Here is a 19,551-nt window from a genome sequence, read left to right as displayed (position 1 = left end):
AGTTGAGAGATATTTAATCCGTAAGGAGTCGACCTTTAAGCTAAAGGTCAGCTGAAGCACACAGAGTACCAATGACATTTAAAGCTCTTCTTCTGCACTCCTTTAAACGCCCATCTCGTTTCATTCACGTTCCTCTGTCTTCAACCTGTAGTACCTCAGAAAGATACAACAAAACTGTAAATACTGGACCAGGAGTTACTTTACGAGTGCAACAGTTCAACGTTTGATAAACGGATACGAGTTTACGTGCACGTGAATGCTCGGGTGATCTAAAATCTCCTGCACCATGTGTTCATTTAAAGTCAATAAAAAGCTGTTCGCCACATGAACCTGAGCGTAGTTTACACACACACACACACACACACACACACACACACACACACACAGCTGTTCCTCTATTGTCTCAGCTCCAGGCTCGACTCAGGTTCATGTGCAAACGAAATGCGGTTAAAACGTTGAGAAATTTACCGGAGGGCTCTGGTGTTTCCAAACGCTCGAGGCATGATGCAAACCTTCAACTATAATGCATAAAGGAGTTGATAGTAGTTGTGTGCAGGATTGAAGTGAGCCCGTCTGTGCAGCTGACACCTGATACCCCCCCCCACACACACACACACACTCTTCCACTCCGCTGCACTCACAAATAGATCATCTGGCCTCGCTCCGTGGCTTTGGGAATGAGAAGGACGTGGCTGTTCATGAGGTCGCTCACTCACAGTCCGTCCTCCGCAGCCTGTACAAGCAGAAGCCAGCATGTCGGACCAGTCGTCGTTCGACACCGACGTGTGGACCCTGACCCGGTTCGTCATCGAGACGGGCCGCCAGGCCAAAGGGGCGACCGGCGAGCTGACCCAGCTCATCAACGCCATGCTCACCGCCATCAAAGCCATTTCCTCTGCCGTGCGTAAGGCCGGCCTGGTCCACCTGTGAGTACTGAAGCAGAGGGGGGGGGGGGATGCTCCACGTGTTTGGGTTTAGATGAAGGAGTCATGGGGGGTGGGAGGTTGTGTTTGTGGAGGTCACTCTGCTCCACTGAGTGATGAGATGTAGGATCGTTTCAGGACTCTAATCTTGAGGTAATAGAGGTTTGTTAAGTGGCCTTTCCAGAGACATTTTAAATAGTTCAAACGCAGCAGAATAAACAGACGAGACAGTAGAGTCACAAATGTCCAGTATCAAGAAGAACAACTGAAAACAAGTAAAGTTAGAAAGAATGTATGAGAAGAGGAAAAAGGAAATTATGTTCCTCTTATTTTGGGTCCTTATAATAAAAGTTACCTCTTGACTTCGACTACATCCGGCTTCTACCAGCAGCTGAATGTCTTTTTCATGCCTGCAAGTTGTTTCTAAATAAGAATCAGAATTACGTTATTAATCCCAGTGGGAAATTACTTTTCATTACAGCAGCTCCTCCTCAAAGTGAACCAGTGTTCAGAACAAAGAGCAATGTAGGCAATAAGAATATTAAGAATAAGTAGACAATTAGAATAATAATGCACATATCAATGTAAAAAAAATATAATATATCTATAAGAAATACTTAAAATGAAGTGAACATGTGTTCAGACGGCTTTCACTTTGCGGAGCTTTTCTAAAGCTGTGCTGCTGGTTGGTCCTTGCAGTCAGGGCCTGTCGGGCTCCGTGAACGTTACGGGCGACGACGTCAAGAAGCTGGACGTTCTGTCCAACGACCTCGTCATCAATATGCTGAGAGCCTCCTACAGCACCTGCTGCATGGTGTCGGAGGAGAACAAGGAGCTCATCGTCACTCCCAAGGACAAGAGGGTGAGGAATGAAAACGTTAAAAGGTTTATCGTCAGGACCAAAATTCAACACATACGCCTGTTAAAAGTGAATAAAAAAAATAAGTAAAATAAAAATGAGAATGTTTGCCCCATGAACCAAGTCTGTGAACTCATATATAGACCGATCAGCCACAACATTATGACCACTGACAGGAGAAGTAAATAACATTTAAATTGTCTTGTGACAATTTAAATGTTCTCTTGGGAAACTTTTGGACCTGACATTCATTCATGTGGATGTTACTTAGACATGTAGCCCCCACCTAGACCAGACCAGACCAGACACCCCCACCCCATATCAATGACACTCTTTGATGGCAGCAGGATGCAGCCTGACACAGACACACAAACAGTCTAAGAGGAACTCTGGTCTGGCCTCCAAATTCCCAAACTGATCAAGTATCTGTGGGTTGATCAACAGAGGCCCCTCCACTCAACCCATAGGACCCAAAGACCCCCAATAACAACATTGTGTTACCAGACACCACAGGACACCCTCAGAAGGTCGATTCTCTGATCACTCACAACTGTTTTGGCACAAGGGAGACCTACACAATATTAGGAAGGTGGTCATAATGTTATGCTTGATCCGTGTATGTACCTGGAATGGAAAACATTATGTGAAAAGATTTCTGTTGAAAGTTCCCTGCTACTGCTGCAGCACGCTGTCCTGGTTAATAGTGATGAGGAGTCTTTTAATGACCTGTTATTAGTAGAGCAACACAATATTTAAGATGCTCCCATCTGGATCTTCTTTTGGTTTTAAAATCAGCCTCAAATGCAGATGTTAAGTCCTCTCATGCTTCTATGTGCTGAATTAATATTGCAGTTTGAAGTAAACCCTTGACTGGCCCTGAATTAGACGACCTATAAATAATTCAGAATTTACCACTAAACGTGTCCCGTGGATTAATATCAGGTCACAACTAACAACTGGCACGTTGTCAGTCTAATGGGAAAACTGGTTTGTACTTTAAAATAGAAAATGCACACCATCTTAGAAATGTGTGATTTAAACAAGGATAAAACATTTATATTGTAAAATGTTTAAATTTGCCCACAGGGGAAGTACGTGGTGTGTTTTGACCCTCTGGACGGCTCCAGCAACATCGACTGCTTGGCCTCTATCGGAACCATATTCGCCATCTACAAACGGGTGAGTCTGACTCTGACTCTGCAAAGATGCACAAGGCATGCAGCCACTGGAAAAAAGAAAAAAAAAAAACAAAGAAGTATTTCTTATTTAATCCCATTTCTCGAATTATGCAACAGGTCTAAAAAGGTCAAGAAGCTCCAGACTCCAGACACAGTAAATGAACTGTTTGTTCAAGGAACAAAACCCTGCAGCAAAATAATTTTCACTTTACAGTGAAAATAGTGACCGGTTTGTGTTCAGCGTTGTGCATTTAAATGTAAGTGCAAAAATGTGTCGTAGACCACTGCACATAATCATTCTGGGGGAATTAAATCCTATTTGATACAATTTGATAAATGCAGTTTCACATGCATTAACATAATAAATATATTCTGAGCAAAAAGAGGCAGAACAGATCAAAAGCAAATATTTTATCTTAACTACACAAACGTTTTTAATAAGTTGCTTTCATAGCTTTTACTGCAGTAGCAACAAGCAGCCACGAGGGGGCGCTGCTCTCCAGCTAATCCAGGATCTCTGCTCCGTGAACTACATTCACTGTCCAGAAGTAAAAAATAAAAAATGTTTTATTCTGAATAAAAGCTTCATACAGTTTTATAAATGATGTTATGTTAAACATTTCCAGGATTTTAATAATTTTTAATATAATATAATATAATAAAAAATGAATTTGTGTCAATGTGGTTTGTTACAGGAAATATTCTCTATATCAGGATTCTCATTTCCTGCTTCTGCTCCTGTGTTATGTGATTTATTTCTGCCCCAGTTTTTCCTCAGATAGTTCTGTTAAATAAGTGGATGCTGTTAGTTTATGAGGGGACATAGCAGATAACCCTGTCACTCCATGTTTAATCATTTACTTTGTGTTGTTCCTTCGCTGGTGATCTACAGATAACAGACGGGGAGCCGTCAGAGAAGGACGCCTTGCAGCAAGGCAACAACATAGTGTGCGCCGGCTACGCCCTGTACGGCAGCGCCACCCTGGTGGCCCTCAGCACCGGCGCCGGCCTCAACTTCTTCATGCTGGACCCCGTGAGTTCACTCCAGATAAACGTCTCCGGGAAAACTCTCTGTGAAGCCTTATCCCCCCCTCACTCGAGTATGGTTTTATGGTTTAACTGCCCTGCACTTCGTTTAAGAAAACACACGTTATTCTGTCAATTATTCCTCCAAGGGCCCCAGTCGAGGGCCGTAAAGCTCCACTTTGAAGTTTACACCGATCAGCCGCAACATTAAAACCACTGGCAGGAGACCTAAATAACATTTAAACCGTCTTGTGGGATTCATTTGTGTGGATGATACGTAGACATGTAACACCCACCAGACCAGACCAGACCAGACCAGGCACCAATGGATGCAGGATGCAGCAGCTTAAAAGCAACTCCAAATTCACTAGAACTGATCAAGTATCTGAGGCCCCTCCCCTCAACCCATAGGACCCAAAGGCCTCACACTGAACAAGGTGGTCATAATGTTATGCCTGATCGGTCTATATTCATGACGTCTAAAGCAAAGTCCGTGTGAATGTATTAATGTATAAGGACCCGTGTAAACATCTCCAGGAAAAGCAGCTTTAATTATTATGGGCTTAAAAAAAAAAAAAAAAAAAAAAGTAATCCTGTTGTTGTGTTGTTTTCACAAAGAGAATCACATAGTGGATGTTTTCAGTTAAATATATTTAGGAAATTAGAAGGAAGTAAAGATTTTAGGTGGTTGGTTTTATTGACACTGCAACAACAGCATCACTAGAGAGAAGCAAAATATTCGTATATTCAATTAAATCATCTTGTAATAAGAAAAAATAATCTGCTTTTTAAGTTTCTCGTCATCCTAGTTTTATTTATTTTTTTTTTTTTTACACGTTGGGGCCTTTTCTTTAACCGATTCTCTCCCGTCAGGCCGTCGGCGAGTTCATCCTGACCGAGAGGAACGTGAAGATCAAGAAGAAAGGGAAGATCTACAGCCTGAACGAGGGCTACGCCAAGTACTTCCACCCCTCCATCAACGAATACCTCAAGCACAAGAAGTACCCGGAGGTGAGAGCGCGCCGCCCCCGACCCGACCTGAAACAACACTCACAGAGAGAGAGACACAGAAAAAAAGCGACGTGTCGCTCTAATCTGAGAGGATTGAGTCCAGCGTCGCGCTTGTGCTTTTAAATCTGACACCTAGACTTCTTCCGCTCCGGCCCGAGGCAGGGTTACAAACACGGGCGGCTTCTCAAGCTCGTCATGTGAGTCCTGACTCAGCGCTTGCTCAGAGTGAGTTTACGTGACGAGTGGTTGGCAACACGAAAGAAGCTGAGCTCTCTGTTTGTATGGATGCATAATGCGTTCCCTAGCCCCTCAACCTTAACCCGAACCATAACCTAATTGTAACCTTTACCCTAAAACTGAGTTTTCACCTTCAAAACAGGCAAAAAAAGTGAGGACCGGTCAAAATGTCCTCACTTTACACAAATGTCCTCAATCAATCAACAATAAAACTTAAACTGGGTCTCAGAAAGATACCTGTACAAGAACACACACACACTTCGGTTTATATTTGTTCCACTTTTGTCCAAATAATTGTTGATTTCTGCATTATTTTGTGACAATAACAGGAAAAGACTGATTATTAGTGTTTCACACCTGGTTCACACTTTATACACTGATCAGCCACAACATTATGACCACAGGGGACGTAAATATTGGATCATCTTGATGTAACTTTTGGACCTGAAATTCATTCATGTGGATGTTACTTAGACATGTAGCACCCACCTAGACTAGACCAGACCAGGTACCCCATTTCATAGCAATGACACTACACAAAAATGGTTTAGGAACAATTTAAAAACATCTTCCGTACCACTTAATCCTGATTCGAATCCGGTTGTGGGGGAGGTTGCTGGAGTCTATCCCATTTGTCATCAGGTGAGAGGTGGGGAACACCCTGGACAGGTCACCAGTCTGTCGCAGAGTTTACACTGAGACAAACAACCATTCACACTCACACCTGCTGTCAGTTTAGAGTCACCAATCAGCCTAACGAGCATGTCTTTGGAGGTGGGAGGAAACCGGAGTACCCCGAGAAAACCCACGCAGACACAGGGAGAACCATGCAAACTCCACCCATAAAGAATTCAATTCAGTTTTATTTATATAGCATCAATAACAATAAATTTACAAAATCCAGCCTGAAGCCTCCAGAGCATCCTGAAGGCGGCGGAGGTCATAATGTTATGCGTGATCGGTGTAAAGGGAGATTTAAGGTGAATCTCTTGAGTCTTAAAAGTTGCAGTGAAGCGTGTTCATGCGTCCAGGTAGCACAGGCCACAGAGTGGTCAGAGAGCGAGGCATGTGACCGGTCAGTCGGCCTGGTGTGACGGCTCGGTCAGCTGAGCTGCATCCAGGATGGTGACGCCGTCACCGGCAGGAAACATCCTGTTATTTCAGGAAACATGCACCTTGTCATCTGAGAAACGCTGGTGTCCACTCAGCGTTTCTGCAGCAGAGTCACGAACTCGACGGCGCCGGTCATTTGATCATCAGCATAAAAGCTTCCTGCTCACACGGTGACACATGTGAGATTATCACATTAACACATTTTCCACACGCACTTCACATATAAAGTACTTTGAGTTTAAATGATAATTTCACTATAAGATTAACATGTTGAGTTTTCAGGCCAAATCTCCTCTTCTCACTGTGTAAAATATTGAACCAACGGCGTCTGGTATCTTTTTAACGTTTTAGTGTTTCCCTCTAGTTTCCAGTCTCTCATGAACACTCATCGTTACATATTTCACCATCGTGACTTGGCGTATTTCATCGGTTGCAAAACAACAAGAATTTGTAGCACAAAGTGCAATCCAAAGTTGTATTTACTACAACAGACCAGACTTTCCATTTTAAATTTATTCTGCACTTTTCCAGCGTGCACATTCAGGTGAACGTTTTCCTTTAAGAAAAGAAGGTGAAGATAGTTACAAAATTTTTGAAAAATAACCAAAAATAATAAAAATAAAACCAAAGCACTCCGTTGTAAACATGAACTTGGAGTAAATACTAAGTTTTAATCTTCTTCGAACTTTATTCATCCACAAGGGAAATTGTTTGGTCACAGTAGCTCAGTTGCACATTAGAAAACACTCCCGACAGCCTCAAATAAAAAGAAAAAAAATAATAAATAAATAGAATTAAAAAATAAAATAAAACCAAAGTAAAATTAACTTAAAATAAAATAATAAAAATAAAAATAAGTAAAAACTAAATACAAATTTGCATATGAACAAATGTACAAACAAATATAAATAAGGTAAATATTAATTATTAACATTAACAGCATTAACAGTAATAACATAGAGTTAACCTGTACAGAGTCACATGATCTGATCAGTTCTATCAAATCAAACTTGGCGTATTGCGTCAGCTGAGAAACAACTAGAACAAGGTTGAAATGCAGTCCTCCGGGTCAAGTTTAGATTGAGTTGTAAATTCTCTCTGCTGCTTATTTTCTTATAAGAAAACATTCACCTGAAGGTGCACGCTGGAAAAGTGCAGAATAAATTTAAAATGGAAAGTCTAGTCTCTGGAAAAAATGTAAATACCAGGTTACTAGGTTACTAGGTTACTAGGTTACTAGGTACTAGGTTTTAATCTTCTTCGTCAAACTTTATTCATCCACAAGGGAAATTGTTTGGTTGCAGTTGCTCAGTTGCACATAAGAAAACACTCCAGAGGACCACGAGTAAAAAAGAAAAATAATAAAAATGTAATTAAAAAAATAAAACTAAACTAAAGAAAAAATAACTAAAAATAAAATAAAACCAAAGCAAAAATAAATAAAAATAAAATCATAAAAATAAATAAAATAAAACTAAGTAGAAATCTAGTCAAATAAAATACAATAAGCCAAAAATTAAACATAAACTCTGTTATAAACATCACTCTTGTGTAAATACTAGGATTTAATCTTCTTCAAACTTTATTCATCCACAAAGGAAATTGTTTGGTCACAGTAGCTCAGTTGCACATAAGAAAACACTCCAGAGAACAACAAATAAAAAGAAAAATAGGTGAAGATAGTTACAAAATAAATAAAAAAAAAAAAAAAATAAGAAAACCAAAGTAAAAATAATTGAAAATAAAATAATAAAAATAAAACTATTACACATCTAGTAAAATAAAGTAATAATAATAATAATAATCATAGGTGCGATTAATTAATATGGTGCAATAATGTGCATTAACAGTAATAACTTGGAGTTAACCTGTACAAAGTCACATGATCTGATCAGTTCTTTCAAATGAAATTTCTAAAACGTCATTTTTAGACTCGTCACCCTCTTAAACTTTCCCTCTGCTCTATTCTTTTCTTTCGTTTTCTGTATCTTTTATTTTAGGAACTTATTTTTACTCTAGTGTTTCCAGCTGTTTTTTTTCTCTTCTTCTTTTTTAGTTGTGTGTGTGTGAGGCTTTGGGAAATACTACGAACACACGCACTCTTACAGTAAACACGCCCCGGCCCTCGTGCTGAGCGGGATATGACTCAGCGAAGCACATGACTCTGCATCACGCTGCGCTGGTCTGAACATGAAGCTCAGGACAGGACAGCTGTTTTCATCCCAGATTCCGGTGCATGTGACACTGAAGTGTGAAATCAGAGACAAGCACCTGGTGCCGCGACACCGAGAAGAAGTGAAAGATGAATTACTAAGAATCAAATCGACAAAAGTCTTGTCTCGCAGCTTGTTGACGTCCTTTGTGAAGCTGCGTGTGCTGCTGCACACAGACTTTGACCTGTCAGCTGTTTGCTGTCAGCTTGTTCCTCAGCTCCGGAGCAGGTCATGATCCCTGAATGAAGCAGATCTGCTGTAGCTGCAGCCTTTTAAGGAGCGGCTGGCTGAACTGTTTACACCTGCACGTGTGGTTAAAACGGCTCCGTTCATTCGAACTAAGTGCGTTTCAGTCGCTCTGAAATCAAACCAGTTTTCGACGCACAGTTTAACCCTACGACCAGTTTGAGAAGGTTCAACATGAGCTCGACCAGTGAAAGAGCTGGAAACACTTGGGTCATGTTCTCGTCACATTGTGAGGTCATTCTATAGGATTCAATAGTCTTTTAATGTGAATGATAAGCTTCTTTTAAAGACATTTGAATTAATGTAGTACACTCCCTAACATCTTCTGCTTTTACACTTTACGGTTATAAAATTAGTTGCTTTTAACACGGCAGAAACTCAGCTTAAAATATATATTACTATAAATAATGCTGAAAATAAATACTTCAATTATGTGGGTCATCCCACAGACACTTGATCAGTTTGGGTTCTAGTGAATTTTGAGTTTCAGGTCAACACCTTGTGCTTCTCTTCATGTTTTTTTTGAGTTGTGTCTGTGTCAGTGCTGCATCCTGCTGCCATCAAGGAGTGTCATTAGTATGGGGTGGGAGGTCTGGTCTGGGTCTAAGTGGGTGCTACGTGTCTAAGTATCATCTACATGAATGAGGAAATAATCTTTAAATAAGAGCATATGTTTGGTGCAGCTATACTTAAATGAAGGGTGGAGGCTGTGTGACAGTTCTCAGTTCTCAAGTTGTTGTTAACACTAGAACTTCCCCATAAGAAGAATTCTCTTGGTAACATGTTTTGCTTTGATTTATCACATTCAGTGTTCAATAGATTTTTTGCAGTGTGCAAATCTGCAATTTAGAGGGAAAAAAGGGCAGTAAACACAGACCTTGAAGGATAGGCCCATTTGTAACATACTTACACTGTCACTTTATCCACAACTGCTGTCACTTTGTGTTCTGTACTTTTTGTATGGTACTTTTTGTTGCTTGTTGCCTGTTGTCCTGTTTAATGTTGTTGTCCTATTTAATTTCTTTAATTTCTTTCTGGTCACTGTTCTGCTGCTGTAACATTTGAATTTCCCCAATGGAGATCAATAAAGTACTTTCTTATCTTATCTTATCTTATAATTGACACAGACGCTCACTCAAAAACGTTTAATTCCTCCTGTACTTACATTTAAAGATGACATCCTCCTCTCCTGCAGGACGGCAGTTCCCCGTACGGAGCGCGTTACGTGGGCTCCATGGTCTCAGACGTTCACCGCACCATCGCCTACGGAGGGATCTTCATGTACCCTGCCAATGAGAAGAGCCCCAAGGGAAAGGTAACCAAAGGCCTTGTTGAAGCTACGCATATTAATTATTAATTCACTCATAGTATGCATGAACACCTTGGCCAAAAGAAAGGTCAGAGCAGCAGTTTCTTAGAAGCTTGTTGTAGCACATTGTGTATTTTTAGTGTTCTGACTATCAGACGTACAGACTGTTTCTGTTCCTCCTTCTTTACAACAAGTAAACAAGTGAAGAAGAAGGAGAAACTTTAAGCCAGACTGTGCAGTCAGCATGTACCTAAGCTGGACCTTTGACTCAGTCTGGCCACTATCGTCCTAAACACGAAAACCAAGCGGATGTTTTCAAGTTGCAGCTCAAGTGGTGAAGCGGAAGGAAGTGGAAGGAAGGTGGTCATAATGTTGCGCCTGATCGGTGCGTTCCCTTCGTTTTAATGCATCTGCCTCAAAGCTTTTCTAATGTCTTTCCCCCCCCGAAGCTGCGGCTGCTCTACGAGTGCAACCCCATCGCCTTCCTGATCGAGCAGGCGGGCGGCCTCGCCACCACCGGCACCCAGAGGATAATGGACGTCCAGCCCGAGGCTCTGCACGAGCGGGTGCCCTTCGTGGTGGGCTCCCCCGACGACGTCAACGAGTACCTGTCCTTCGTCAAGAAGTACCCATGAAAAACAAAAAGAAAAAAAAGAAAAAAAAAAAGCTGCTGCTGCTGCTGCAATCTTGAATAAATATTTGATAACCGGGACAAAGTTCATTTGTGATTTCTCTTTTTAGTCACGTCAAATCTGATATGACCCGGCCGGACGGTCTGCAGCGTGACGTGGAGACACGTGGAGTTAGAGGAATTTATTTTGTTAAAAAGAAAACAAGACGGAGGCAGGTGAGACACGGTGAGCGCATGCAGGTCAACAACGACGACGCCCTTTATTCACATCATCTCAGGTGTGGCTGGTTAAGGTGATTAAGCACAAACACTGTAGGAACATTAGAGGAGCGTGACACGTCCTCCCTAAAAAGGCATCAGCCCTAAAAACTAGTGATGGAAAGTCCAGCTCTGGTCAAAGATTCATCTCTCTTGACAGTGCGGCTCATTTAAAATACTGCAGGACATGGAAACCGTAGCCTACGCCGGCGGGAGCCATTTATACCTGTGCGCTCATCTGTCTTTCTGGTAGCAAAGGAAACTCGTTTTTTTATAAAAAATCAAAAAAAAAAAAAGGAAAGAGAGAGAGGAAAGAGACAAAAAAAGGTGCCAGTACGTGACCCAGTTCTAATGCAAGAAAGGTGTGGACCCTCTGTAGTTTGTGAGTGGTGGAAATGAACCTGTTGTTCATAGTGACGCAGCCCATACAGACATAATAAAGGTCTGTATGGGCCTTAAAAAGCTTCTCCTTAACCAAGAACATTTTGAAAAACCAGAAACAACCAAACTCAGTGAGGTGTCTATAACCTCAGTGTTTAGTCTCATACGTGCTCAGGTGAGTCTGCAGAAGCCAAACAGTCTCAGTTCTTCCGTCTGTAACTTGACCCTTTAATCTCAGTCCTGTCCTCGGGCCGTCCGGTGGCTGCCGTCCATTTGTTCGTCCGGCTTGCACAACACATTCCTGCGGCCGCTGCACCTCAGCCAGACCGAGTTACAGAAACACATCGACCCTCAGGAACAATAACAACAAGGTCTGAACGTGTTCACACACTTTAATAAATAACCTCTGAACTAAAACTTTCCCCTAAATACAAGTTTCTCCTCATGCAACATTTCTATAAAATCATTATGTTTCTAAATGTTTTACTTATTCTCAAGTTTCTTCTATTAAACATGAAAAACTAAATGTGTTATTCTATGGAATAAGGGCTCATGTTGACACTAGTGCTGCAACAGTGAATCTATTAGTGATTATAAATAAGATGACGTTGTGGCTTCCTGGATATTATTTATCTGTGATTGGACTGAATGAGGCTTTAATCAATTCATTTATATTTGACTGCACCAGTTACCAGCTTGAGAACACTTCATCTTATATAGAGATTTAAAAGCCGCCCCCCTCCTAATGAATCGGCTCCTTTGTTCAGTGATCAATAATCCTATAAGATCCTGGTACCAGACGTCAGGCAGCACAGCTGTGTTTAGGGTTCAAGGACGATCACGAGATTTCAGAGCGGCGATTGAACCTCAGTAGTTCATACGTTTAGTTGGCAGATATTTCTGAAGACATTTGTTACAGTTAAGATTAATGCACGTACACTGATCGACCATAATATTATGACCACTGACAGGAGAAGTAAAGTATCATTGATCGTCTTGTGACAATTTAGTGTTCTAGTGGGAAACTTTTGGTCCTGGCTTTCATTCTTGTGGATGTTACTTAGACCTGTAGCACACACCCAGACCAGACACCCTCACCCCATAGCAATGACACCCCTTGATGGCAGCAGTCACCAAATTCACCATATCCCAAACTGACCTGAGCCACAACTGTTGTGGTTGCACAGGGGGAGACCTACACAATATTAGGAAGGCGGTCATAATGTTATGCCTGATCGGGCTATGGTGACATTTCACAGCTTGCAAAAACGAGTCTGCAGGCTTTGTGCCACACAACATAATTCTTATTACCAACAATCTTTGTGGGATTTTAATTCAAACTGACGTAATGTTAAATTTGAGAATGAAATAAATTTTCCTCTACAAGAGAAGAGAATCAATTTCATTAATTACAGAGTTAAATGTGAATCAGAGACATGAGACATGTGTTTTTAGTGTTTCACAACTTGTATTGATCACCAGTAAAAGTAGAAAAAAAAAAAAACATTTACAATGACCGAAGCAAGTGTTAAAGTTTCACTCACCAAGCAGCATACACATATTTACAAAGAATAAAACACTACATTAAAATGTTTCCAGATGAAATAAAGTGGCATAAAACCTGCCTAAACAAAAACGGCGCCGTTTCCCTAAAAATTTAAAAATAAAACAGTGTTTCTCCTCCTGAAACGTGTCAGAACCTCCCGTCGCTTGTGTGTCGCTCTGACTTGAGGCCTCGTCCCTTCTCTCCAGACCAGGACCGTTTTTAATAAAAACACTATGGAGCTACAGGCTGGAGCCGAGCGCGTCACACCAGAGGGTAACTGGCTGCCGTCGCGATGCCGCAGTGGTTCTTCCTGTCTTTGGCCATGAGGATGTAGCCTTTGTCGCCCCAGTTCTCGCTCCAGCTGCAGGACGAGAAAAAAAACAGAGATCAGGAAATGAGTCAACGGGAGAGGAGTCTAAATCACATCGGTCTCTAACCTAAACAAGCTTAGTGTTTATGAGCAGAAATCACAGCTTCAGGTGACACATTTATAAGACTTATAATTAATATATCAGACTGACCTGTTCTTGACGATCCAGTATTTCTTGCCGTCTACGTCTTCTCCTTCAAAGCCATAACCCACCACCAGGACGCCGTGGTCCAGCTCCTCGCTGCTGCAGTCCTTCTCATAGTAGATGCCTAAAAAAAAAAAAATCAAAATTTATTAAACCCCAGAAGCAGCAATGTTTTTATGTTATCTCCCACTACTTTAAGCTGCTAAAAATCAACACACTGATGATAGTGTAAGATGTACGAGGACTCACCTGACTGGTAAAACTGGAAGGACTCGTGACCGGCGTCGATGGCGACGGAAACGGGGCCCACGGCGGCCACGGCCTTCATCAGAGCGCGCTCCTTACCGCTGGGGACGTCCACGAACCCTGTGTCGTTGGCGGAGTTGTACTTGGGGTCGTAGTGGCACGGCTGGTCATCCTGAAAAAACGAGGAGGAGCTCGTTGAGATAAACACGCTTTTATAAAAAACGAATCTGCCGCTGATCGAGGCTTAGAAGGTGCAACTACGTACGGTTCCCAGGTAGGGGTAGGACTCCTCAGAGTCCAGGCCCTGGTTGTCCTTGATGTACTGGAAGGCCTGGTCCATCAGGCCGCCGTTGCAGCCCTCGTTGCCCTCCGGTCTGGAGCAGTCCACCAGGTTCTGCTCGCTCAGAGACACCAGCTTCCCGCTCTTCCTGAAGAGTTGACCCTCCATGGCTCCGGTGGTGCTGAAAGCCCAGCAAGAACCACACTGACCCTGGAAAAGAGCAGAGAGGAAGGAGGGTTAAAGACAGAGAAATCAAATCTACCCACTCATTACAAGTGTGATGACTCAGCTTGATTCCCTTTTATTCTTAGACTGTTTTTGGCTTTTATTTGCTTCTCAGAAACGAAAACGCAAATTTAAAAGAGACGGAACTATTTCCCACTACCATTTACACCAGCTGGACTCCAATGTTTCAGATTAAAGTTTAAATTTAAGAAAAGACAGAAAAACAAGAACCAACAAGATTTTATCTGCTCTTTTTAACAGGATTTTAATCGAACCCTCTTGTAAATTTGTGAGGTGAACATTTGAATTTTAATTGTCATTGTCTCGACCGTCTCCCTCCCTCCTCCTCAGCAGAAAAGTTTTGGAAGGATCATCTGACTTTTGTGGGTTGTGGCAAATAGCCCTGAGATACGAGTACAAAAGCAACCGTAGAAAAGAAAGAAAAGAAAGACGGCTTCACTGAAACAAAGCCGAACATTCATAAACCATCGGAGTAAGAGAAATAAAATCCACAGCTACTAAGTTCATGTTCAGACTCATGCTGCACAGTCTTTTTTTTTTTTATATATATATTTCTTTAATTCCTCCTTTAAAGTTTACAGTCGCTTTGTCTGCGCCTCTTGTCTCTTTAAATAAAGCCGAACTATCTTTGCACTCAGCCCGAATGCATACGAGAAGTGTTTTTGTCCAACCTCTGCCGGGAGCTGGTTGGACAGGTTTCCGCTTATAGCATGTTAACGTATGCTGAGGGGAGGGGGGAGGAGAAAACATACTGTGCAGTCATGAAGGAGAAAGGAGAGACGGGTGCAGCGAGTAGATAACAAAAAAACAACTTGCCAGTGGCCTGCTTATCTCCCTCTATGAGTAAATAAGCACAGATGTGTCCGGAGCTGAACGTGACATCACCCTGTTTACCAACAGCTGACACCAGGCTGTGCCCTAAATGATATTCATTTTAAAAGGCCAGTTTGTTATGTGTGATTCCTGACTAATTTTAAAATGCATTCATGAAACTGTGTGTAGGACTTTGTCTCCACGTGTAAAGCAGCCTCTTCCCCCTCCCTACTTGTTAACCCCGCTGCAACGCAATAAAACTGCACAAAAGGAGGACAAGCGCTGTCGTTACCTGGTCCTTAACGGGGGTGACGTAGCCCTTATCCCTCCAGTCCAGAGCGCGAGGGGCCTCCAGGAAGTTGGGCTCCATGAACAAGGACCCCTTCACCTTCCTCTCGGTTTTGAGCTTGTAGCCGTTCATGATCTGCCTGAACTCCTCGTGAGTCTGCGGGAAGAAACTTAAAAGTGAGTGCGTGTATTTACTGACTAATCCGAGTTTCATTTCTGGTCATGACACATTTTTTTTCCCATTTTAAGCCAGTTGCGCGACATCCTTATAGGAATGCTTCATCCGTCTTCAGTTCCCACAAATTTCATCACATCAGCATCATTCACTCCGGTTCCTAAGAACCCTGGTAAACGGTACCGGCTGAGATATGAGCCTGTGTGTGTTTGTGTGTGTGTGTTGAAGAAGTGACTCATACCATATCTCCAAAGTGGTTCATGCCAAGGCGGTATGTGTGTTTGCCCAAAGAGTGCTCCAGGTTGTGCAGCTCAATCTTCTTCAAGTTCTTCTCCCAGACCATCCTCCTCCAGCCCTCCTCTTTCTACGGGACAAAGAAAACAAACAAAGAAAAGGGCTTTTAGATCTTTGCAAAGGGATAATAAAAAAGAAAATCCTGATCCAGAAGAACGCTCCGTTACCTCGTGGTATCTCTTACTGTGCCAGCTCTTCCACAGGTCCCAGTGCTGATCCAGCTGTGGGTCCAGAGCCGGGGCCGAGAGGACCGAGCTCAGGCCCAGGGCCAACAAGACTACAGGCAACATTGCCAAGACTGCAAAACAACAACAACGTGTTAGTTTCCAAAAAAAAAGTAGCTGCAGATGACATTGCTAAGTGCATAAAATTCACATGAAATCAATGTTTCCCAGTCGTTGTTGGTCACATCACATCCTGTAAACACGGTTTGCTCAATGTGATATTCATGCTGCATTAAAGCTGCAATGCACATTCCCGACAGTACAGTCGTTTTGCAGACTTTACAGCAGCATCCTACGGGATTTTTTGCTTGTGCAAACTGTATACGTGGTGGTGGAAGAAGAAGAAAAAAAAACCCACGACGGAATTTAATTGTGGCCGTTTTCCTGTGAGGAAGCCTCCGAGTCCACCACCCCCCCTCTCTGCACCCCCTCCTCCCCAACAATAAACCAACCCGATCTTGTTTTTGCAGGAGCCGGCAGTCACGGGATCTGGCTGCCTCGGCAGGGAGCCAAGAAAACCGGCCACCACCGAAACTACGAGCAGGAAAACGAAAAGAAAACCAAAACTTTATCCTGCAGCGGGAGGCTAGCGGCTATTTTACCCTCTCTCTCTCTCTCCTGGTTCATTTTAAAAAAAGGAGTCGGGAATAAACAATGGCTGCTACTTCAGGAATGAGCCACAAACGACGACGACAAAGGCAGCCGAATCTAACAAGATGGCTATGTCTGGCCGACAACAACATAAAAGGACTAACTTTCGAAGAATATGGCGATTTAAATTCAAATCTCGTTTTTTTAAAACAGAGGCTGGTTCGTTTAATCTATATTCAACGAACGAATAAAAACACACATATGCATCAATGTACATACATATATAACCTTTATATCCTTAATTCAAACGCCGAGGTTGGGTATTTTGTAAACTAGAGACCAATAAGAAACCAAAACTTTAGGAGTAATTTAGAAACTTACTGTATTTTCTGAGGTTACTGTAGATGAAGAAGAAGAAAACAAGTGCTCAGTGAAGCTACGTTAAGTTTATAAAGGCCTCAGTGGCCGCTGAAGGACAGCCCACCGAGCTTTCTGATTGGTCCGCTGCTTGTTTTCACCGCCGAGGCCCCTCCCCCTTTAACGTGTTGCGTCATCGCGGCGCATGTGATTCCTGCCTCTGGAATGGTGTTAAAAAAAAAAAGAGGACAGGCTTGTTTTCTGTTTGGTCGCAGTGAACACTATATAAAAAACACATTTTGCTAATTATAGTCGAATTCTCTTTGCTAGTTTTAGATTTACGACTGTCTACTTCATGTTCTGAGCGAATGAGCGCCTACTGTCTTTTATTTGAGATCACTATTTGTTCCTGGAAACACAATAGAAGAGAAGTTTGCACAAGTGCTTCCTGCTCTAATCTGCTTTTTAAAACCAGAGCAGGGTTTGATTCATTATTGATTCAAACCTGCTGTGATTTTAAAACCTGATCCAGATGTAACAGTTTCTTAACTTGACCTATTTGTAAAATGCAGAGATAAACTTATCAAGGGCATTGACATTGAATCATCTCGTGCTATATATTTTTTTTGCTGACCTCTTTATTTAACATACAGTAAAGGAAAGATAAGGCGTGTAATATAATCAGCTACGGTCAGTGTTTCCTTCTCTCTTTTTTTTTGTGTGTGGGAGGTTATGATTATGCATCAAAGCAGGACTTCCAAGAGCTGCTTGCACAATCAGCGAATGGGCTTAATCGCAGTCTATGCTCATGTGATTGATAAGGTCGAGACAGTCGCAGTTGTTTATGCATTCACTTTGAACACTTTTGCGTGTGTGGTAATGTGACGTGACACGTTGGATAAGATTTGTTGTTAGGTTTAGATTTAGAGCCACGAACCAAACAGCTAATCCATCAAAGTTCTCCTGATGGTTTATTGTAAATGTCAGATAAAGGCACCCGTGTGAAAAAATATATACATAAGCTAAAGCGTGTGCTTGTTCCCCAGCAACGGGTGAACAGACAGACTGAAGTCCAGACATTGACCTCATTGTTTTGAAGGTTTTTGCATAAGGCTCGAACCGACTTTCACCCTTCGAGGGTCAGGTTAGGATGTTAGTTAAACAGTTATATGGGAGCAACAGCGAATGGAAGATTTTACACGTATTATTCCCACATAACAGAATCAATACACATGGAGACTTTCTGCAGTCAGCACATCACAAACTGGATTATTATAAACCTGCAACACGTCATTTTGACTTTGGATTCTGCAGAAATTAAACAGGTGTGAGTTTTAAACGTGCTTGCTGGTGAATTTCGTTGAGTTTCTGTCTTGTTTTCAGCTTTGTGGTTCATTAGTTGGTCGCTGGCTTCGGTATCATATTACCTATGCTGACATGAGAGTGGTATCATTTCCCAATAATAAAAGGTCAAACTCACACGGAGTCTTCTCTGAAAGACAACTGGACTACGACTTCACTTTGACCTTCCTTCAGCGTGTCTTCGGATACGCCACGACCTGGTTGACTGAGAACCTCCACAGACTTACACAAAACGCTGAAATCAGCCAATTAAATGCCCACCGATGCTAAATGCACAGAAAATATTAACCACTGGCTCTGCAATCATTACTAAAAACCTCTGTGACAGCACATGATGTGAAATCACACGGTGTCTTTACAGGAGTCTAAATATACATTTTTTTTTTGCTTGTACGTGTGCAGCTGAGGGCAGCAGATGTGTCACTGGACAGTGTTGCATAAGGAGATGGACACAAGACATTTTTTTTTTCTGTCCGTCTGGTCAGACACTAAATCCATCACCTTCAGAGAGGAATCCAAAAACAAGATAACTGTGGTTGGTTTGTCTTCTCTGAGTAAATATTATCAGCAGGAGGCGGAGGAAGTGCCTTAAAAGACAAAATGTTTTATCAGTAGAATGTACTTAAGTAAGTCAATGGGACTGTTTAGAGAGTGTTACCTGATTATTATTATAAAATGTCTTCTCTGGGATCATTTCCTCTGTGTGGTGAATACTCTGAGGAAGTGGGCTGTCGTGACCATGAGCACTAAAGGAAGCGTTCTGTGTTTATGGCGACCTGATACCTATGAAACCCACAAAATCAGAAGTTGAAACACAAACGCTCATGCGTGTGTGCGTGCGCCGCTGTTTGTCTTCCACGTCTGCGTCGTCGCTGATAAGTTATCACGAGCGTGATGAGTTCAAGTGACACACCTTGTCCTTTCTGAGGTGAAACATCACAGCAATAGCAGAATAACAACATCCCGGCGGCCCGGGACACGTTAAGACGGAGTCTGAGCCAGAGTCTGAGCCGGAGCTGGAGCGCTGCAGGGCTGCAGGCCGGGTGCAACGCTGACGCCTCAGCAACTCCACAATGAAGCCAGAGGAGTGGAAATAACAGAGCGAGGAATCCGTCCTCTGATTCAACAAAGAATAAACTTGTCTCTTCTTGGTCGAGCGTGTGGTAATTCTTTTAATTATTATGGGACAATGATGGAAATGTACCCACAAAAAAAGCAAAATGTGAATT

General features: G+C 42.2%; 2 protein-coding genes across 2 annotated transcripts; one reads left to right on the top strand and one right to left on the bottom strand.

Annotated features, from left to right (window-relative positions):
* Nucleotides 1-661: 661 nt before the first annotated feature.
* On the top strand, nucleotides 662-13,056 carry fbp2 (fructose-1,6-bisphosphatase 2). Its single transcript, XM_047591739.1, has 7 exons — nucleotides 662-926; nucleotides 1,623-1,785; nucleotides 2,869-2,961; nucleotides 3,853-3,993; nucleotides 4,860-4,997; nucleotides 10,002-10,121; nucleotides 10,565-13,056. Exons 1-7 carry the CDS (start codon nucleotides 754-756, stop codon nucleotides 10,748-10,750), a joined length of 1,014 nt encoding a protein of 337 aa, XP_047447695.1. The 5' UTR covers nucleotides 662-753; the 3' UTR covers nucleotides 10,751-13,056.
* Nucleotides 12,834-17,144, bottom strand: ctsla (cathepsin La). The gene is made up of 8 exons (XM_047591740.1): nucleotides 16,985-17,144; nucleotides 15,956-16,086; nucleotides 15,736-15,858; nucleotides 15,324-15,476; nucleotides 13,958-14,182; nucleotides 13,696-13,864; nucleotides 13,453-13,570; nucleotides 12,834-13,292 (listed from the first exon to the last, which is right to left on the bottom strand). Exons 2-8 carry the CDS (start codon nucleotides 16,076-16,078, stop codon nucleotides 13,193-13,195), a joined length of 1,011 nt encoding a protein of 336 aa, XP_047447696.1. The 5' UTR covers nucleotides 16,079-16,086; nucleotides 16,985-17,144; the 3' UTR covers nucleotides 12,834-13,192.
* Nucleotides 17,145-19,551: the final 2,407 nt, after the last annotated feature.

Source organism: Mugil cephalus, chromosome 8 (assembly GCF_022458985.1).
Source record: "Mugil cephalus isolate CIBA_MC_2020 chromosome 8, CIBA_Mcephalus_1.1, whole genome shotgun sequence".
Classification (NCBI taxonomy): Eukaryota; Metazoa; Chordata; class Actinopteri; order Mugiliformes; family Mugilidae; genus Mugil; species Mugil cephalus.
This window is presented reverse-complemented; position numbering and strand designations above follow the sequence as displayed.